At 35.0% G+C, this 22,682-nt stretch overlaps 2 protein-coding genes and 1 long non-coding RNA gene across 14 annotated transcripts in view; 1 reads left to right on the top strand and 2 right to left on the bottom strand.

Moving 5' to 3' along the window:
- Positions 1 to 22,682, top strand: part of LOC6572234 (soluble guanylate cyclase 88E) — a 50,824-nt gene that overhangs the window by 20,546 nt on the left and 7,596 nt on the right. The window lies entirely within an intron of this gene.
- On the bottom strand, positions 3,749 to 21,844 carry LOC6572233. 8 transcript variants are annotated; one of them, XR_001449517.3, is made up of 9 exons: positions 21,826 to 21,844; positions 12,323 to 12,470; positions 11,576 to 11,785; positions 9,705 to 9,774; positions 9,341 to 9,450; positions 6,285 to 6,653; positions 5,285 to 5,515; positions 4,774 to 4,956; positions 3,749 to 4,437 (listed from the first exon to the last, which is right to left on the bottom strand). XR_001449517.3 is itself a non-coding variant. In XM_044007575.1 (7 exons), the coding sequence occupies exons 1-7, from the start codon at positions 12,411 to 12,413 to the stop codon at positions 4,418 to 4,420; spliced, it is 1,101 nt and encodes a 366-aa protein (XP_043863510.1). In that variant the 5' UTR covers positions 12,414 to 12,470; the 3' UTR covers positions 3,749 to 4,417. The 8 variants fall into 8 exon arrangements, 4 of the variants coding, with proteins under 4 accessions (XP_043863510.1, XP_015021772.1, XP_015021773.1 ...); XR_001449520.3 differs by lacking the exon at positions 21,826 to 21,844 and adding an exon at positions 13,690 to 13,779; XR_001449519.3 differs by lacking the exon at positions 21,826 to 21,844 and having other exon boundaries at positions 6,447 to 6,653.
- LOC122756859 lies at positions 10,549 to 11,569 on the bottom strand. Of its 2 annotated transcripts, none has more exons than XR_006356713.1 (2): positions 11,305 to 11,569; positions 10,549 to 11,228 (listed from the first exon to the last, which is right to left on the bottom strand). It is a non-coding gene; the product is annotated as an uncharacterized LOC122756859 (long non-coding RNA). The 2 variants fall into 2 exon arrangements; XR_006356714.1 differs by having other exon boundaries at positions 10,549 to 11,223.

The following is a 22,682-nucleotide window of genomic DNA, read 5'->3' as shown; positions in this document are numbered from 1 at the left end:
CTACAATCGACCCAGAGCTCGGTGGTCCGTGCAAACTTCAATGCATGACTGGGATGCGACTTGGCATTGTTTCCATTTGAACAATGCAAAGCAATTAAACCCTTTCAGCTGAGGCGGAAACGCGCGCCTAAAAGCTCGCAACATTTTTCTTTCTTTCCCTTTTGTGGTCTCGAATATGTGACAGGCATGTCAAGAAACAATCACGCCCCCAGCCCTCAAGCCCCCTCTCCCCACGCCCCACAGCAATTAGCAGCAACAGTCGCTGTCAGTTGTGGAAAACGTAAAGCAAGCACATGCATCTGATGGCCAAAGTTGGCGTGGTCGAAACTTTTGGCCGAAATATAAATCTTACGCTGTCCGGACAGACGTCAGCAACAGGCGCAAGAAGAAAAGTGAAAGGACAAGAACAAAGTGACTGCCACAACAGAATTTGGAATGCCCTTTTACTAATCTGCTTTATGAATTTCTGACAACACAGATAATGTGAAAATAGTCTGAAATAGTTGCTCATAAATTGTATGAAGAGGTATCTAACTTCAGCCAAAGACTTCAAACTTCTGAAGTACTCGAGACTTAACAACATCAACTGGACATCATTGGGCATCAAACTGAACCGCAAAATGTAAAGACATCAAACTGAAACGACAAATGAAATTTCGAAAGAAGTCAAAAGTCAAGTTTCTATTTTCATAAATACATTTTATATTTTAGAAATATACTTAAGTTCTGATAGTTTTTTTTTTTTTTTTTTTTTTTTTTTTTTTTGTAACCCTAAGGGGGATTTTGTAGCTTAAATATTTGTTTAGATTTGTCAACTTTTTGACTAGATCAGCTTAAAACATGAATGATGTATAGGGTTTATATATAGAAGAGGATATAAGACAAATTTTATTGAGGATTTAACATATTGTGATAGTATAAGAAGAGTAATTTACTATATATATTACAACAATGAGAAGAATATTAATATACTATTTACATTTATGTTATGATTATATAAATACATAAATTTTATTTTATTTATTTATTATTTTTTATTTTATTTAAGAAGTAAAAAGGCGATCAGAAAGAACTTAAAAGCAGGGACCACAAATAAGAAAATATAAGATTATGCTCTGTCACTTTATTAGTGATGAAATCAAGGTCGTAAAGATAATGCAGACTAATAAAGGAAATGTCTTGTACAAAATCCACATATCCCGATTTACCACTAGATAGTTTTATCTAGTCATTTTTCTTTAAGATTATTACGTAAGTAAATTCAAGAGTAGTGCGACTGCAAGATTCAGTGATCCAAGGCTTAAAGCTGTGAAGAATGGAATTCTTATAAACCGTGTCATATTATCTTGAAGCTAAATGAAAGCTTATGTCTGATGATAGAAGTCTTCAGTTTCAGTGTCTTGTAAAAAGACCGAAATTTATGCTCTTTCCGATTCTTACACAAGTGTAAAATAATGTTTGTTTTATGTTTTAAAATGTGTCTTGTTATGCAAAATGATTACACCTCAACGAATAAAGCAGCCGCAAATGCTTTTTAGTATGAGCGCTGTGAAAAGCGTGCCAGAGTTTCTTTTAACAACTGTGTGGCACTCCCGGTGGGTGGACGTAGGCGAAGGACGGAGGAGATGCGGGTAATTTGACATGGAGATTAAATTTTTAATTAAACGCTTTGGGCACACATTGAAAAGGATGTCTCCCCATGACTTGGCATACGCTCCGGGAACACATGAAGGATCAACGGTATACCACTTGCCAAATCATCGAGGGACACATCAAAACAACAGTTAAACGTAATTGAAATGCTGTAAGAAAAAAAAAGCGACATGAACATCAAATCTCCAAAGAACAAAACCCAGGCAGGAAATATAATTGACATTGAATGACCTTAGCCAATCGAACTGGTGTGAATCAATAATTAAATAGAAGAAAAATTCGAAGCAGCAAGAGAAAATAAAACATTGTAGGCAATGGTCAGAAACAATAAAGAAAAGAAAATTAGGGCGCTCCAGCACAATGGAGCGTGTGCATATGTCCATGAGGACTCGAAGGACTCGTTGCAGACTCAGCACAGCAACAGTAGGAGCAACAGCAACAACAACACCAAGACAAACAAAAAGTGCGAACAATTGCGTGCTAAACGCCAAAAATGTCAAAGTCAAAAAAATGGTTAGACATACGAAAAAAGTAAGTGGAAAGAGGAAACGATAGCAGCAACAGCAGCAGGAGCAGCCACAGCAAATGAAAAGATAAATGACATTGGCAGAAAAGAAATGGAAACATGGACAGTTCTATGACATGTTTACAGCATTGTCCATTAGTTGACTAAGCTCTAGATGTTTTAAATTAATTAAGGTCAGAGTCCAGGCACGCAGCGTTCACGAAACCATTCCATTCATATTTGCCGTTGCTCATTTTAATTTCTCGCTACCCTTTGGTAGATACGAATTCGGCACAATTAATTTTCAATTTCAGTTCATGTCAAAAACTCTCTTATCTGCCACATAAATTTGACATGAACATACCAAAAGTATCGGTCAGCAAGAATTTCCAAGTCTCGAGCACTTTAAGCACTTAAGTAAGCTTTTTGCAAGATAAGGGGGAGCAGGTTGAATTTGATGGTGGGAATAGAATACGCAGGAATCTAAAAAAAAAAAAAAAACAAGTAAAAAGGCTCCAGTCGAGACTGCTCGACTAGGAGATACCCTGAAACCTTCAAGCTAATATTCCACTTATTGCACTTCTTCATCCACACGCACGTATAATCACGCGGTCTGCGTGGGGGTGCGCTGCAATACTATGAGAATTTATTTGTTGAATAATTTCTTTTGTAGACATATAATCTTAATGAAACTTTCAGAGCATAATCATATGGGTACATTCCAAAGCACAAGTCTACTTGAAATTTAAACAAATTGGGGGCAAAGAGGGCGTGGTATCCAAAATCTGTAAATTACAAAATATTTGTATCCATTAACTTTATATACAACGCAAATTTGAAATTTGAAATCTGAAAAAACAAAATCAATTTTTCGATTATTCTCGATAAAAAAGTTATCGGACGAGTTATCGAAAAATAAAGCACACGAGTATGCATGCTGAATTTCAGCTCTCTAGCTCTTATAATTTCTGAGATCGACGCACTCATACGGACGGGCAGACGGACAGGGCTATAACCACTCAGCTCGTCGTGCTGATCAAGAATATATTTACTTTATGGGGTCGGCGATGATTCCTTCTGCTCGTTATATTTTCACAAAACCATTATACCCTGATTTCCCATTTTCAATGGGTTCAGGGTATAAAAACGAATATATAGGTTTTCTTAAGATATTTTAAATAAATTTTAAACGCTCGACGGACAAACTCTAACAAAAATGGTATACGCTTATATGTATAGAGACAGAGCTAGAATATATGTAACATATAGTATATAACATATGGCTGTAAGAAAGTTGACTATATTTTATTAAAACATACGAGTATTATCAATCGTCCAACCTTATTGTTTGTCTCTTTCCTCCAACTATAGTGGCTTCGAGGATTACTAGCACGGCAGGCAGCATCTGAGTAAATGTAAATCGAAAACGCTTTGGGCTTTTTGAACTTTTTATTATTTTTTTGTTTTTCCAGAATTTAATATTTTGTTGTAGACATATTACAAATTGAAAATATGCAAAGCCGCAGTGTTTGATTGTTTGCATGTATAATATGGCAGATATTTTCTCTTATATGCAGTGAAAGGTTCATCTATTCTTACAGCATTCATTTTATTATGAACTTTGAAATTGAAACGATTTATACTTGAAATTCGAGTATTTTTTATGTTATTGATACAAATAATTATAATATATATATGTAGCATCTAAGATATACAAAAAAGGAACAATTTATGGCGCTCGGGTTGTTCAAGGGCGACTCATAAGAGATTTGATTTTTCTTTTATTATAATAAATGTAAATCGATTTTTTATTTTTTCATATACTTGCACTTATTACTAAGACATGAGCTAAAAAAAAAATTAAACAAAATTGTAAATAAAAATTTGATATCGAGAGTTGTTGTTAAAAAGGTTTCCCTTTGGATTCTTCTCCTTCTTTTATTATATAAATATTATGTTTGCTATTATATTTACTACGGGAAGTAAGCACTTGATGGCAATTATTAAAGTGGAGGCAGCACCCGGATCTTCTGGGGCTGGCAGTTTTGAAAAAATTCAATCGTTGTTGAGGACTCAAAGGCTATATATATAGTCTTTATATAGATATATTTTGCTACTTTCACTGATTTCCGGTTCTTGACTTGGAAACCAAAAAGCTAGTCGTTGTTGGTTATTGGGGACCCCATTGATGCATTCGTTGTTGTTGTTGTTGTTGTAAGTGTAGTTGTTGTTGTTGTTTCATAGTTCGTTTTCGTTCGTTTACAAAATTGAGCGGTGAGCTGTAGGAAATTATGAAAATAAATTCGTTAATCAAATTTTATCATAACTGAACCGATAAAGAAAACATATATGAAAAAGTTTGCGTGCAAATTTTCTGAACAAATTTTGGTAATTTCTAATTGGTTAATCACAATTTTCTAAAGTTGTTCAAATTGTCAAATAATTGTTACCACTACTAAAATCTATATAAGTATATAAAGGTATGTGAATGTACTACGAATATCAAGGGGTTCTACGGGATATACTACTCGTCAGATAATGTAGTATGCACGAACAGTATTTTGGACATGCTGCAGGGTTTTGTTTTTTCTTTTTGTTTTACATAATATTCTTACCAATTTGTTTGTATTGCATTTCGTTACATGTAATTTATGTAAATTAAAGTACAAAAAAATTACAGAAGTGCTATGTGATATAGCATCGGTTGTTATTAGAGCTAACGATTTTGAGTTGTGATTTGGCTTTATTTTGATGTTTATGTTTCATTTTTATGTTTTAGAAAATATCCTCTGCCTCAGCTGTGTTGGGCACAAAAAAAATGTAAATAAAATAAAAATAATAATGTTAAAAGATCCATTTTGAATAAAATTACAATGGGAATTTCAATAAACTAAGTTTCGACCAAGTATCTCTAAGGTTTTATATCTATCATATGCAACTCTCTCATGCTTTGAATAAGTTTTCTTTGAGCAGCATTTGAAATGAGATTCATGAATTCCAAGATAGTGGTATAGAGATTGCCAGTGAAGAGCAAGAGAAGAATATATACAGGGTGCTTTGCATTGTATATACAAAATAAATATATATCTGTATATTGGCAGGGTATATCGGCTTGCCAGTACTTACGTGTCAGGGGTCTAGCTGGGTGTCTCGACCATAGATAGCGATTCTTCACCGGCGACAAATACGAATCACGGGCCACGGGGCTCGACGCGCGGGGCACCGAGGTGGCACGGAAGGGCACCAGATCATCCACATCCCACCAGAAGGGATCGCGCACAATCGACGAGATCGGCAGCTTGGGGCTGGGGCTCAGCATATCCCTGAAGCGGTTGCGTGGATGGAAGATTGGAAGTCCTGTTTGTGGTTCGACATAGCGATTGGGTTCGTGTTGTTGTCATTGTCAAGTAGCAGAGTCATCGTGTTGTTGGTAAAGGGTATGCAATAAGATTTGTAGATTTGATTGTTTGTTGTTTTGTTGTCGTTGTTGTATTGCAATGTATACAAGAAGAGCAGAAAGAAAAATATGTTTGGCTTGGCTTTTAAACTAAAATACAAAAATTAAACAAAAAAAAAACAAGAAAAGACAACATAAACAATTTTTTTTCTTGATATTTCCCATGCGTATGTGAGGTTGGAAAAATTACCAAAAAAAGGGAAGTAGAACATGAAGAGTATATGTAGATAGGACAGAGAGAGAGAGAGCGGGTGTATAATTTCAACAGGATAGGTAACAGGCGCTACGAAAAGCATTTCTAAAAGCAATATGAAGGAGGGGAAGTAGCGTTTAGGTTTAAGGACTTTAAGCACGGCGCTTACTGCTGAGCTAACATATATTTTTGTTGCCATGGCTGTTTGCAGTACGTAATAAAAATGTTGAACAACAGCCAAAAACAAATTTGATATATATTTATAATATTTTGACAAATTCTGGCGACAGACACTGTCACTGAAACAGACACGAACGCATCGCGAAAAATATGGCAATAATTTTTCAACACGTTCATCAACATCAGCATCAGCATCAGTGGCGTCATTATCATCATTGCCATTAAAAACAACAACGAGAAAATTTTGTCTCTTCTTGTATAAAAGGAAAACGGATAAGAAGAATTTCGATTTTTACCCTCAGCATCGTAGGCGACTTCGGTGGGGCGTGGTCCCCAGCGACCGGCTTTGACAGGAGTGGGACTTGGCGAGCCGGCGCGCTCAAAAATCGAAGGCCTAGTGGCAGCTGCTACATCGGCCTCGGCATCGGCCGGGGCCACAGAAATAGTTGGCAACTTACTTTCAAAGAGTTCATCCAACGGCTCCAGCGAGCTGGCACGGAAGCTTGGCCGCGTGAACGGAGCCAAGCTGGTGGCCCGATCGAACACCGATGGTCCACCACGTGGCACGCTGCTCTCACGGTTCCAGTAGACTGGCGGAGGCACGTAGGGCTCGCTGCCAGCCCGGCTCGTGCGGCTGGGACGGAACGGCGAGGCCGAGCGGCGTGCTGCAAAATATCAGAAATAATTCACAAATATATAATGCTATAGTACGAGCCAGCACTCAAGTTGCCTCAACGATAATACGTTTCCTGAAATTTTCATTTCCTAGAAGATGATAGCTTTCTATTAATTTATGAAAAATAACCTCATAAATTAAATGGATAGAATCTTAACCTTTGCCCCCTTATAAATATCAACCGCCTGGAGAAAGCTCAACTAGAAAATGCCCTCAATGTGTTACTAGTAACTAACACTTGCTAAGGTGCATATACATATAAATTATATAACTAAAACTCGTAATATTAACGAGATTTATTCAACTAAAAATGGCGTTATATTGATTTCACTATGTAATCAAACTTTATCGTACAATGGGATGATAACCTACGTATAAGATTGGAAATCCATATGACATAGAATCAAATAAATAAATGTAGTCCATATGAAGACCAATGTATAGAATTATCTATTTAGCTAATTTAGAAAATATATATACTTTAAAAGGATAATCCCACTCGCTCTGCATAAGACGCGCTCACTATTCCTTTTAGATGAGTCGAGACAGAAGCTCAAGATTAAATATATTGCTATTACTAGAGTGAGCAAGCAAGAGGAATTGCCAACACCTCAAAGAATGTCAGAATATAAATTTAAGTCACTTTAGCCAGCTAGTTGTATACTAAGAGCTGCGAGGCACACACAAACGAATGGAGACGTGAATAAAAATGTGCTCTCTCCTGTTGATAAGGGAACCTCTTTGACAATGCCTTTGACATGTTTGCTTATTTTTCTCCACATTTCTAGCTAAGTAAGCTCAGAGGTCTTTTGACTACGTCAAAGAAGTGTGTGCACGGCACTTTTTCTGAGAAGAATATAAGAATATATTCAGTTGAGTGGCTCTGCTCTGTGGACTGCGAGCGTCGTTCACATTAATCAAATGCATCGCTTTGTCATTGCAGTTGCAGTCGTATTAGAATTGACATTAGAAGAACGCTAGTACTTACCAAATTAGTTACCAAACAAAACCAACCCAAAAGCAACCCAACGATGATTTCAGACATATATCGAAACCCTTAACAACACACTCACCAAAATACATAGTACAAAATTACAAAACTGTGGGCACGAAACAATTTGGTTTGAAATTTTTGATACAACAATTCAATGCATGTTTCACATTCATATTTATGCAATTTGCATTTCAACGGAGTACTGCCAAACGAGAATTTTTAAATAAGTTGAATACATTGAACATACGATGATTCGTTAAATATTTCATTTGATTTTAAGGTTTAGTCTTTTAAGTATTGGCAGTTTATTTACAGGCACCGCACAGTGTATGTATCTATGTTCTTTTTTAGTAGTTGGAAGCTGGGAGGGCGACGAAGAGATGATATAGACGAACGCACTAGTGGACGAGGGACAACAGATAGTATTAATCAAATTACAGAAATAAAAACAAAAAATACTTTTTAAAAATTAATCAAAGTAGTTAATTAATCAAAATAGGCAAACACGACAGAAAAACTCATTTGTCGACAAAAATTATATGCAAAACACAGTTTGTTTGTATTTCAAAGTTTTTATTGATTAATTCCTTTTGTAATAATCTAAAGTTTCGCTCGGAGTAATGAGTTCAGTTCATATAAACTTCCAGCTATATACACATAGATATGCATGAAATTGCATACAGCACATACTTATATATGTATATATTGAGCTCACATTTATCTATGGTACAGCTGTTAGAAAAAAAGTGGTTAAGGCTTAAAGTAGTTGAATGTGGACTTTGGGTTTTAATGATGGGATCGAGTGAGCTGACATGATGCAACCGGAAGTTAAAATGTTTAATATATATTGAGAGATATATGAATGCTTATAAATTTTAATCGATGATATCTGCTGAGTATGTCTAAATTAAAATTAGCATTTGTTTTTATTTTAAATTGTTTTGTTTGGTTTTATTACTTTCGTTGTTTTTTCTCATGTTGTATAAATAAGTTAAAAATAAAAATTAAGTAAAGCATCATATCATACAATGAAACATTTAACGAAATTATTTTGTTTTGTTTTTCATTTACTATATTGGGGCTGGATTCTTTTTACAGACATATTATCATATCATTAACAATTTCTGCATAATTTTACAATTTACTAAAGCTATGCCAAAACAAAAGCCTTTAACCAGTTAGCTTTTCTCGAATGTAAACGCTCAGCGCTTCAAACTTGAATTGCTGCAAGATATAGTATATACGATACAGAGTTAAAGACATATAGTTCGATCGGGCAGATACTCGAATTTAGAAATCGTCAAATGGAAACTTGAACAAAGCGAATTTCTTGGGTTAAAAAATTAGCTTGTCAAGTTTCGAATTGGTGTTTCATGTAGTTATTGTTGTTGTTTTTAATGTCTGTAAATTTGAGTGAATTTGAAAAAATTCTGTTGTTGCTTTTGCTTTGTTTCGAATAGATGTTCGCTATTTTTTTCGTGCTTACATTTTGTAATTTTCTGACATTTTTACAAATCATTTTTTTAAGTATTTGGATTCGATTAATTAAATTTTAAATTTCGTAGATTTTCATATAAATGTTGATGTTGTTGTTGTTGTTGTGTTGGTTACTCAATTTGTTGATGTTCTTGAGTGTTTTTTTTTTTTTTGACGTATTTAGAAAATGTCTTTGATATCCTTACCCTTGTTGAGTTCAGCCAACAGCTTATCCTCTGGCTCGTATTCCAAAGGCACCAAAGAGTTTGGTGTGAGTGGCTTGTCTCTCAAATAGAGACCATAGCGAGATGGGTATCTGAAAATATGAGATGTTTGGTTAGGTCCCTTATATGATTATCAATAATATGCAAAAATCATCCCAATGAGAGCTTTATGAATATTCTAATCACAGGCTACCTATCTATATATTAAAAGATATATACTTTGATTGTCTACAGAAGCAGGTGAACTCATAAATAAATTATTTTGTTTACACTGACAGATAAGTGCAAGTATTTCAATTGAGGTTCAATCTACATTTAAAGTGTTATGTAATATATGTCTACACACCTGCGCTCGATTTCTTGCATGCGCTTCAAATGATCATTCCATGCCTTCTCTGCATCGTAATTAGCTGGAACTGTGGAAAGAAAGTATTCATATCAATATACAGGTGTACTAAAATCGATATTGAAATACAGCTATCGAAAAGCAAAAGCAGGCAAATTTGAACGTAACTCAAACAACGATTTCAATATGCTTACATTTGAAGGCAGAATAAGAGTTTATTAAAATCTATTAAGTTGGGGCTCGAAGCGTTTTGCGTTTGCGTATGCATTTAATTCCCATTTGTCAATAAAAGCAGTTGGATATACGTACGATATTTATCCAATTAAAGCGGGGTTTAACAAAAAATAGTCAGCAGAAAAGAAACAAAAATTGAAAATATAATATTAAAAAAGTTGCATTTGAACTAAATAAGCTTTGGGAATGGAAAAGTCATGAATATGAAATCAAATGAAGCTTGAATTCGGAATACGATACAAAATACCTTGTGAGTCTCATGAATGTTAAATGCATTATTAAAAAATAACGTTTTCCACAGCGAAAGAAATTGTTTTCAAAATAAAGTTTAATATTTTTTATTGAATTTCAGCCAACAGAGGAACTATATAAGAAACAGGGCTATAAATCATTCTGAATATTATACTGCACACAGCTACGGCTACAGATTCTTCTTTTAATATTTACTAAACATATTGTATATATATATAACTAAATGTTGATTTTGTCTAGAGAGAAAAGATTCGTAGTGCGCTGCGTTGAGGCATATACATATGTATATATGTATATGTATGTTATATATTTGTTATAAATATATTTTCTTAAAATCTTTTTTTCTATTTTTTCTTTGTCGATAAACATTTATGTTTTTTCTGAAACATTTTGTGAGAAAAAAGAAAGAAAGAAAAAATTGGTTAGTTCCGAAAAATAAAAAGTATATTTGACTGTGAGGGTACCAGGGATGTGTGTAGGGTATTAAATAAATAGAGCAGGGGAATGGACAAATTATCAACAATCGCGAAATTGTTAAAGAAACAGAATGTGTATCTAAAATTGTGTGCCTCAGTTATTTGATCCGGAGCACGCATGAGCAAATAGAAAATGTTCTCCCAAGCCTTATGTATACCGCTATATAGTATGTATATATAAATATCCATCGGAGTATCTCCGCATGTATCTGTGTGTGTGTGTTTACCAGCAGAAAGCTTATGAACATGTGTATATTTTGCCTACAACTTTTGTGGGCCTTTGCCAAAAAGAAAAGAGAAAAAGAATTAAATACTAAAAATCATTGACGTAATTCTATTTTGGCTGTGCGGCGGTTCTTTCATTTTCATCTCTTTTATTATTTATATAATTATGAAATCATAGAGAAAAATGTAGCGTAATTTTAGCAGACCGTCAGCAATTCAAGGTGTGCTGCAGGGCGAATGCAAATGGATGATTGACATATGCAATGATTGAAATGTGTTGACCGTTCGACTGAGTCATCAAATCAAAAACTCTGACAAAGTCACGTCTGCATCTGCGCTGAATGATGGGTTGAAGAAGAATGGAAAATCAGTAAATAATATATTGATAGTTAGACTAGAACTCAGTCAAATACTTTTCTCCACACTATTAATAATTGTGATTGGTTGATTGATGGATACATGAAGAGGCTGATCCATAAATTAACTAGCAGTTAACAATTCAGTCTTCAGGATAAGATGATTGCGATATGCACTGATTGATGGCATGATTGAGCCATGAATGAAAGTAAAGTAAAGTAATCAATCAAAGCTCATAGGCAAAAGAGTTGTGCGGGTTACTGTCGCTGTTGCTGTAGGAAAAGTAGTAGTACTTAGAGTAACGGCTCATTCAGCGGGCCAACTTACTTGTTCTGCTGTAATGATGATCGTAGATGGCACGTGGCGAGTAGCCGTAGGTGTCGCGGCTCACTGGCAAGTATCTGTAGCCAGATGACTGAACGCGCTCGTTGGCCGTTGCGGGCTCATCGTAGATGCTCCTGTATGTGGGCGAATCCAGGTACGAGCTGTATGGGCGAGATGCTCTTGGCGCTTCATGGGCACGAATATCCTCGGAGCCTATGGAGTGTTTGGAAACGAATCAAATATTAATGCACATTTCTATATACACTACTATTATTCGCCTTACTTCATAAGGCTTTTCTGAATTTTTGCGCTATTTCAGCCATTTGGCTCATTGCCAAAAAATTGATTTCATTTTATTTTTTTTCTTTTCGTTTTTCATTTCATTCTTTTGTATTCCCAATATGAGCGCCTAGTTATTTTGCCTTGGCGCAACAGCCGCATTTTTTCGCTTTGTTTGGCTCATGAGCACATAGTTAAAATATTTTCAATATGCATATATAAAAGAGATACATATATTTAAATATAATTTCGAAAAAAAGCTCTTCACATTTATGGGACTGTGAGTGTAGCTTTTAAAAGTGACACCTGCCAAAAAATAGACCAACATTCTATATGCTGCTGAGCTATTTATGTAGCTACCAGTTCTATAATACTTTTCATAGGCTGCTTCTCTCAAAATACAATACAATAGATGCTAGCTGCCAGAGATACTACTGATAGTTTTGAACATATATCATTCAGTACACTTACCCTTCAGGGATCTGATGTAGGATTGCCAGAATTTGGCCTTCTTGCTGGGGCTCTCATTGCGCCCAATCATTTCCAAATGGTTTTTGAACATTTTGATCGATTTGTTTTGTGTCTGTCAAGCACAAGAAATATTCGTTGAACTCGTTCGCTGCAATACCAAAAAGTTTATCAACTTTATTAACAATTTCTTTTATCTATTGTTTATTTTTTGTAATTTGTATTTTTTGTTGTTGCTTGCACTTTGCACCAGTTTTAAACAGCTTTTCTTTATTTTTTGGTGTTGATTTTGGTTTTGTTTCTTTTCTGTCAACGCCTAAATTTACGAATCTGAATTTTGTATCGCACGTTTTGGCTCTGTAGTCGATCGTTCAAATGTCAACACGCACGAGAGAGTTGTTTTCCTCCTAGAGGTGGCTGATGTACAAATCTTGGCTGACTCGGCGCTTTTGCTCAGTTCGAAAATAAACAGACTGTGTGCCACTTAACGGCAGAGCAAAGTATTCAACAAAATTTTATAAAATAGTTGTCTGCTTGTATATATATATTTATACAATATATCTATTCACAACAAGATCAATCACTAAAAATAAATGTATTTCTCAAATAATATCGTCAGCATTATACATATATGCGCTTGTATGTATATACATATCATAAAATCTATATACATTTATTTCTCACACTCTCTATAAATACATACATACTTGACTAGCAAAATTCTATATACATGGCTATATATTTGTGTGTAGTGTGTGCGTGTATGCGTGAGTGTGAGTGTGATGAAGATCGGCGCGAGCTGCAGCTAAATTTGCGTTATTTATAAATGTCCTTGAGTTGAATTTTTCCTGACAAAGCAGACGACGCCAAAGTTCTCAATTCAATTATATCGAATTTGATTATTCTTTCAAAAAAATCGTTTTCGGTAGTTAAGCCAGATTCAAAATATTATGTGCCTTCATTTTATAATTTTTACGATTATTAATTAAAGTTTAAATTCTATTAGAAAATTATGTTTAACATTTAGATTCGGATCAGATTTGACACTTCACAATTGCTTTGCTAATTTGCAATCAACTTCATTAATGTTCACTTGGTATCAAATGTCTTTAGCTCTTATATAATCAGCCATTGGCATTGTCATATTTTGTCATAATTCCATTTTGAAATGGAACCAGTTTAATGAGGGCGGGCAGATCACGTTTTCAATTCGAAACTATATACACTTTGTTGATTGCTCGACACAATAATTGTTCAGTAGTAGTGTTATTGTTCCATATTTCATTTTTTATTTAAACTGATATGTATTTATAATTATGCATTCGTTTGCTCATATTCTATTAGAGTTGATTATTTTTGATATGGCTTACAATTTGCTTTACTCCTAAAAAATAGCGATCTATCCTCAACGAAGAATTTTTTCAAACTGCAAACCATTCAAATTTCGCCTCACCAATTTTACTCGTTTCACCATTTGCCATTTGTTTCACAAAAAAGCACGATATTCCTTTACGGCGTAGGTAGCCGATCTCTATATATCTATGTCCAAACCTCGACGACCGAGTATGCGTGCGTGTGTGTATTTCAGTGTACAAATGTGTGTGCGTATGCGTGTGTGTGGCGAAAAGCTCAGCAAGTTCGGCTATAGCTTTCAGCCGATATCTCGGTGGGTAGTCGAGGGCGTCAGCGCCCACTCATTGTTGTGGATTCAAAGACGATGACGGCGGTGCTCACAAAAAGAAAAGCCCATATTAATTCATACACACACACACACACCCTGCGACCAAAAACCACATTTCATACCGTAATATCTGCTCTTTGTCCGACTCTAACATAGATATATATTTTCGTATTTTTGTACAATTTTCTACATACTTGGTCCCATTCATATTTACGCTCTTAAATCATTCAGAACAACATTATCCATAGGAAACTACGTCAATTGTGATATTGAACTGAGCATTGAACTTGGTTTTGATTCATTTTCAATTAGAGTTCAATATTAAACTGTTTGTTTAATGTATTTTTGCTTAAATACAGCAATTCCATTCTCTTTAGAGGATAGGAAGTGTGTTAGTTTAATGTAAAGATTGCATAGTAAATTTATTCAAATTAAGATAAACATTATTCAGGAAATGCCCATTGCTATATGCAAAATAAAGAAAAGGAAAGCTCTTCTTTTCATTAACTGAGTTAGACTAAGCAGATGTGAATTATGAGGGAAGTCTATATACTAATGCAATGTCTAAAGATACTCGAAGCTATAGACATATACGTGTATATACATATGTGTATAAAATACAATAAATAATCTTAACGCTCTAATCAATTTCTATTATAAGAAAAAGTAATTTGTCCTAATCCTCTATCTTAAATTTTCTTTTTCGGGAACTTTTCTGACTACTTTTGCATACGATGTTTATTGCAATTTAATTTAATGTTTATTTCAGCATTTTCATGTATTTTTACATGAGTGCATTTTGCTGATACAGCGAAATACCTGTACATGCTAATTGAAATTGGAATTTGAATGCCAGACCGAAGGCTCCATGTGGTCAATAAATAAATAAATTACCCCGTGCGTAAACTAAAAGTCCACAATTCAGAATAAACAAAGCAAATTCGCTGAAAACACAAACAGGAAAACCATCTACAGCAAGTCGAATGTGGGCGTAGGTGACATCCGATCTAAAGACAAAAAAATATCTCAACCAATCTCTGACTAAAAAAATATTTTTATGTATAGTAGCCTGTTTGACCTTCCAGTTGACAGTTAATATAATGGTCTTAACTTAATGCCCAGTTTCCAATTTAGTTCTTTATATAGAAAATATAGTAAACAAAATTCAATTTGCGTCAATTTCCATGTTTCAAAAATGCGGTTGCAACTGCAATGGACTTTGCACCTGTTTGTTTACGTTATGTAAGGCAGAATATCTGGTTTTCCCTTAAGTAAATAAATATACAAATGGTTCTGGCACAACTTGTGGACTTGATCTTGACTTTGTGGGCAAGAACACCTAAGGCGAAAAAAAAAAAAACAAAACAAAAACAATTGAACAATAAAAAGAGAGGAAAAACGTTTGGGAAATACCTGGCAAAGAGCTCAATTGGCAAATCGAATTGTAAATTTCACCTATTAAAAGTTTCGTATTAAAAATCGTTTCAACTTTTACTTTCTGGCACACATTCGAATTGGCCAAGTGCAACAATTTGGTTTCATTTTTGAAAATGCCAGAAGAAAAGCAAAAACACAGAGCCAAATCGAAACTAAAAGTAGTTTAATTACTTTGATGTTCATCTAAATGCCAAGTACAAATGGGTTTCACTTAAATGCCCTTAAATGGCCATCTATATCACTTCTATAAGAGAATAGAATAGAAATTCTCGAATGTGACTGCATGGCCAAATTCCTCTATAAACCAAAATTGAATGGCTTTTGGCTAACGTCTTTTTTCTAATTACAAACAAATTGTGTAATTTGTATACTTTTGTTTGCGATTATCTACTATATAATTCATCGTCATTTAAAATTCTTATATTTCTGGTACTTAAGCAAGATCTTAAAAATACATTAACACAGTATTTTAGATATATAACTATTCGAGTATATAAGTATTCAATTTTTGGTATGATATGAACGATTTTTTGGGTATTCAATGCTGTTTTCAGCATAGTTAAATGTGGTATACAGATCTATGCCTATTTGAGGTGAGAAAACTACAGATATCTTTGCAGAAAGAACACCAATGTGAAAATTATAAATTATGCTGAGCTGTCAAAGATTGATGCCTCGAAGGACCAGATGAAGATTGATGAGGATTGGGATTTTTGAATAACTCTGATTATTAAGATGAAACAAGCTGATCTGATCTTAGTTGCAACGAAATCTATTTAAAGCCTTCAATCATATTTCTTTGAACGAACAGCATTCATATAAGTAAATATAAATTATGTCTATTGTTATGGAGAATGGGTTACTCAAGTGTCCCAATTATCGATCATTTTGACATCGAGGATGGTCGCAAAATGCAAAACAAATTTTAGTTGGGGAAACAAATGTAAAATATTATTGATAACAAAAGTGGCTGAGTAAAATACATCTGACCCCATACGTTCACTGTTTGAGGCTTTGACCCCGTAATTATTAAAGTCATCTGAAGATATTGCTCCCATTTTGGGTCGAGTACCATCAATAAAATGGCTGACTCAGGCAGTTCGCTTCAGGGCAAAGCTTTAATATACGTTTCAGGGCTTAGATTAAAGCACATCAGTTACACAAGCCGCTATTCCCTGAGGTGTTTAGCACGAGCTACCGCTTATAATTCCCAATTGGCTCTGCCCACAACAGAGAGACCTCACACCAAAGCCATTAGCCAAGATGGATTTAGCTCTTTTTGCCACAAACTTGTAACCTCTTGGACTTAACCCAGCTTAACTTTAAGACAGCCGAATAAATTATTTATAAAAAAAATCCTAATTATTTGCCAACTAAGAATTTCACGCTGCGCCCACAAAAATATACCATAAATAATCTACATATATATGAGGCAATTATTAGGAAATGAGGTCAATTATTAAGATAATTTCTTTCTGCGCTATCGCTCTCACTCTCGCTCTTCGCCTAATACGAATATATCTCTCTCGCTCGCACACTCTCGTTCTTGAAGTGCATCACAGCTGTAATTTAGCTGCTGCCAAATAATTTCCCATAAACTATTGACCAAATGCAACACTGTCAGCTTAACAGACAGCCATATTTATAATAGATTTATTCTAATTAAATATCTGCAGTAATTTGTATATTTGAATTTGTATTTGTATATATAATGAGAAAAAGCATTAATTCTCTATTTGAATAGCCTAAATTATTGCGCACTGCTGTTCGAGTGTCGAGCGAAATGGAACGAAACGAGACTGAAAACTCACAATGTCAACGCGGCGTATGAGCAATTTTCCACATTACGTGAACTTGTCTAGAAAACAAAAGGAGGGGGCCAAAAGCGAATCAATGTTTGAGTCATGCCATTATGTTAAGTTAACCAAGAATATTTCTCGTTTGTGTGGAGAACACAAAAATATATAAATTTAAACGAAACTGAAAAGCTCTCGATACCGTATAGCCTATGTAGCCTATATGCTATGTATATTTAACCTTAACATATAGCAGCCACCTTCAAAGCGCAAAAATTTTCAAATACATTTACTCAAGAATGATAAAAATAAATATGTGCATGTACATACTCTCGGATCATATATGCATATATACACATCCATCTACCACTCTCTCGCTCCCTCTCTCTATCTCGCTCTCTCTGTGAATATCAGCATTTTCAAATGTACTATGTATATGCCCTGCTGGGTCTTGGTACATCTCTCGGCATTACCCACGCAAATGAACTTGAAAATTAATTGTTAGCCTCATAATTACAGTCATGCATGAATTCATATACATACATACACACAAATGTATGTGCGTGTGTACAGCTCTGCACATAAGGCAGCTATGTATACAGCAGATATTTATTTGCCAAGTAGGTGTTGTGCTGGCTTCTATAATGTATTTGCCTTTCAGACATTTCGATTGTTTATAAATTCATTAAAATGTTTTTGCCACCGTTCTGCGTATGATGTGAGTTTTTTCGGAAACTAGAAAAATAAAAATAAATAAAAGCTTTATCCAGCGGATACCTTGAAGCAAAACTCTTTCAGCTTTTGCCAAATTCAGTCTACAACGAGTTGATTTAGTTATATCAAACTCTTTCTATTCTCTTGCGAAACTCTTTAAGCTTTAGCCCCATATTAAATCAAATTCAGATTGCGACGAGTTGATTATATTATATTAAACTCTTTCTATCTGAGGCCTGTCAAAATCTGCAAAACAATTTGCACCTCATAGCACGTCATCACTCACTGTCAATGGCCATGACAAATTTGCACATCCATCTGCTGCGTTACATGGCGATGGTCAAGGACATTGAGGTCAGCCTTGTAAAGTCCAACTTGATATGCACTTTTGCAGTCTGTGGAATATGTGGTCATAATTTGACATGATTGATGATAACAAGCCGCGAAAAGCTGGCAGCAAGTGCGCATCAGTGGATCACATCGCAGTCTTTTAAGAATACTTTTATGCTTGTTTTCGTTTTTCATTTATTGCAAAAGTCATTTGCCTGCAAATGTGTTTAGTTTGCCTTTTCATTTCTGTTTGTTTGTTTGTTTATTTTGTTGTTGTCAGTCAAATGGGAACATTTTATGGGCTTTGAAACACTGTTGCTGACAGTCGCAGTTTGTCTAGTTTAATTAGCTGGGATTTGCGATAGGCACGTGTCTCTAAAGAAAAATCAACTCATACAAGGTTGCACTATTACTATAATTATTATTATTATCATTACCAAACATTATGATGAAGTTGCAAATGATCACTATATTTTTTTTTTCAGCAAAGACATAAGCTAAAGTTTATACTTTCGTTTTATACAAATTTTTAATGAATTTTTAAAATTTTTTATACTTTATAAATAAAAATATGAATGATATCATTCTTAATTTAAATAAACTTGCTTGTCAAGCAAGAGTTCATGTTATTAAATCATTTTTCTGAAACATTAAATCTAAAAAACATATGTACCTATTTTATGTTTTTTTTTTTTTTTTTTTAATATAATTGGAATTACTTTTTGTATTTATGTTAAATTTTAATTATTTCATAGATACTTTCATTTAGTTAATATTTTTTTATGGTTATTGCATTCGTTTGTTATCTCCGTCTGTTCATATGATCGTCAATTATTAATCTCATAACATATAAAGCTATAAACTAGCAATTTAGACTATATACTTCTGTAGATTAACCTTCACTAAAAATATATGTTTATACAAATATATAATCAATAAAAATATATGTAACTGTCACTTCTACAGTTTTCGTGCTAAAGGTTTAAGTTTCGTATCTGGGCTACTTTGGGTATCCTTAACAAAGCACTCACAGGCTTTTTAATATAAGCCCAAGCTCTGTGGCATGTCTACATTGAGTCTTTAGCATAGCTTGCAAACTACTTTTAACCGTTTTATTGTTTACTCTCAAATTCAGTTGACCTCAGTTGCGTTCATAATTTCAATCGAAAGGTCCGGAAAGAACTCAAAAAAAGCTTCTATCCGAGATCGTTGTAGAACCGACCTAATCAATTGCTCGTGAGTTTATTCAAAGCGTGAGAGAAAGATACTTCTTTGCGGACACCAAAGACCGTTATTTAAGATCTGTGACCTTTGATTTATATTATACAAGGATTTTATTGATTTTAGATACTACCCACACAATCCCCTTGGCCTTGTTAAGATAGTATTCCTAGACATCAACCAAGTTTTTCAGCTAGATAATTATCGACCTTCATCGGAGATATACGCGGAAACATTATATATACAATGCAGCCCTTGCTCAGCCCTTTCCTTCCCTAAGAACAACAGCTATTCTTATTCTAAGTTTCCCATCCAATCTCAATAAGTGGTACATATACGTACCACCCACTGTGCTTCCTCTCACGGTCGAGCACTTCCTCGGATAGCATTTGATCAGAACATTCAGAAGATAGGGTGCTGACGTCACATACCCGAGCAGAGAGTCACATCCTGTTTATTATTTTGGCATTTGAAACGCGCAAAATGTAAAACACAATCATATACCTAAAATATAAACAAATGGGCAGATCTGTCGAGATATTTGCATGTCCGTCGAGTATTCCATTCATAAATAAATGCCGCAGCGTAATTGGCCAATAAAAACAAGACAACGAAAATGTAATAAAAAAATAAATAAATAATATTAAACCGAAGAACTGAATCGTATGACAGCGTTTTGGACAATGTTTTGAGGCGTTTGGCACAAGTGTTTCGAGGGCCTTCGAAATGTCCAATGCCAAATGACTTAGAGAAAGTGAGGAGGTGAACGAGCCACGCCTGAATTGAAATCGAAAGTTGTTGCTATGATTATTGTTTGTTGTTTAATTTATATTTCTCACAATGTTGTGTTGACAATTTTGTCTAATTTCTGCTCGTTTCATGTCTAAATGTGTGATTTTGTTGTTTCAAAAATTTGCCTTGGTTCGCACATCATTGTATTTTAAAAATAGCTGCGTTTTCTATATATCGAAAAGATTTATTTGCCTTAAGGCCAGCTTTTTTTAATAATGTTTCCCAAATACATACGAGCGAAAGAAAACACACAGAACAGGAAAAGACTAAAAATATATTTTCCCTCTCTTCTATACAGCTGACGTCAAGGGATTATGTTTTTGTTTAGCTGAAATCGTATGAGCTATTTAATTATATTCAACCTCTGAGATCAATTGACCAAAATAATAGGCAAGCACGTAAGATCGTTGCAATCTCACGCATAACGGACTTCATAATACTCGCTCAAGAGGCAGATGAATCATCTGAGTGGTTAATTTACATATATGAAGAGGAACTTAGCCTTAACCTTAGTGATTCAAGTTTGGAAATTCTGAAAGACATACATATGTACATTCTTAGCCATAGCCTAGTGGACATGATTAAATAGCTTTAGCTTCATCATTCAGTAAATATGAAACAAATGGACGATATAATTTTTAGCGCACCAGGAATGCTCTTTGATCTTGCTGTAATATACATATACGGAAATGCGTTTTTAAACCCAAGACTTTAGTTTCAATAGCCCACCAAAAAATAAGAATCAAACAAACAGATTAGATCATTATAAAATAATTGACTATATTCTAAATATAAATGAAATTAGATGAATTATAACTATTTTGAAAATCATATGGCAATATCTAAATATGATATCAGGCATGGTTGACGTATACCTGGAATACAAAGTCAATCAATTCAATTGTTCAGTTGTCTCTCTGGTTTATCGATGTTGTATACTCTGCGCAAAACCAATATACTCATTTGACGTCGTAAAGGAGTATCAGCATAAAGTTCAAAGCAAATCAATATGATTGCATTATATGGTAATAAATTTCACTTTTTCTGAAACACAATTTCCATTAAATGCAGTGAAGTAAAACAAGCGAGCGAAATGCAAATTCCTGATTTTCCACAAATTTATTATTTTCGTTTGCTTTACTTTTTGTTTTTTGTTTTGGCTTTAGCTTTAGGTTGGCAATTTTATGCGCTGCGCCGAAAGATAAATTTATGTATGGGTGGGATAATAATAAAGCATACAATGAAATATGTTTATGACAAAACAAATGGCAGTAAAGCGCGAATAAAGCCATGCAAAGTGAGAGTAATGTCTGATTTTATTTCCTATTTGTATCCTCCGCTACTTTACTCTCTTGCAGTACTCGCCCCGTGAGTTGTCTGTCGTCTTATTAAAGCCATGCAACGGCAATTCATGTTTGATGTAACCACGCAGTCTCTGAGGATGTGCGAAGCGGTAATTGAGAATGTTATTTGCGCAACTTTCGTGGTATCCGAATTCTCGGCGGCATTCCATCGAAATTATTTACAGAATTCACCTTCAGTGTGATGTTTCCCAGTGAAACTGCTGGTCTCATCGGCTATGCCAGCAAGTACTTCGCAGCCTGTTCCTAATTTGAAGCAGACTGTAGGCGAGTGCAGCCTCGAGTCTCGACTGTCGAGTCTCGCTTGCATAACTCAATTTACAGCAGCTCATGCTGAGCGCATATGACATTCAATTGACACGAACATATGCTGGCTCGGCTGCAGCAGTAATGCTAACGAATGTCACCCTGGTGTCCGACCGGCTGGCTGTCGCAGCTGTTTATTATGCAAGTTTGCGCTGAGGCGTCTTCAAGGCAATGTTGGCTTGAATATCTGGCCAATTACTCGGCCGTAGTTAGCTGCAGCGGCAGGTGCCTTTGAATGCAATTGAATTAGCGTTGATTCGAGGCGAGTCACCTCTCAGATTGCCAACGAATGTGCCAGCAAACCATGCCGCACTATATAAATAGCAATTGTCCTGCGCATTTACACTCAATTGTTGGCTGTGTACACATAAATTGACTTGGCTCAATTAACAGCCACTTACGTTGGCAATAAAGGCCGGCCGACCGCCCTCGCCGTAAGGCATGCTCTGCCCGACGTAAGTCCAAATTAACTTGAATGGCTGACGTCCACAGAAGCATTCCAGCCATTGCGAGGAAAACTCTATCTATCGGCGCACGCTGCGTATGCGTTATACTTGAACATGCTCACTCAGGTTGTTCCGCCTGGCTGCTCGTGCATCTAATTGTATTTGCTGCCAGCCGCAAATTTTATTATTTTATGCACTCTCCTCTTGACAAATCAATTTACTAGATAATTTGTTGATGCATTTCACAATTCAGCGACAAGCGGGAAGAGGAAGAGGAAC

The sequence above is a fragment of the Drosophila mojavensis genome, unplaced genomic scaffold (assembly GCF_018153725.1).
Source record: "Drosophila mojavensis isolate 15081-1352.22 unplaced genomic scaffold, ASM1815372v1 contig_19, whole genome shotgun sequence".
In the NCBI taxonomy this organism is placed as follows: domain Eukaryota; kingdom Metazoa; phylum Arthropoda; class Insecta; order Diptera; family Drosophilidae; genus Drosophila; species Drosophila mojavensis.
The sequence above is the reverse complement of the archived record's forward strand: the minus strand, read 5'-3'. Positions and strand labels throughout refer to the sequence as shown.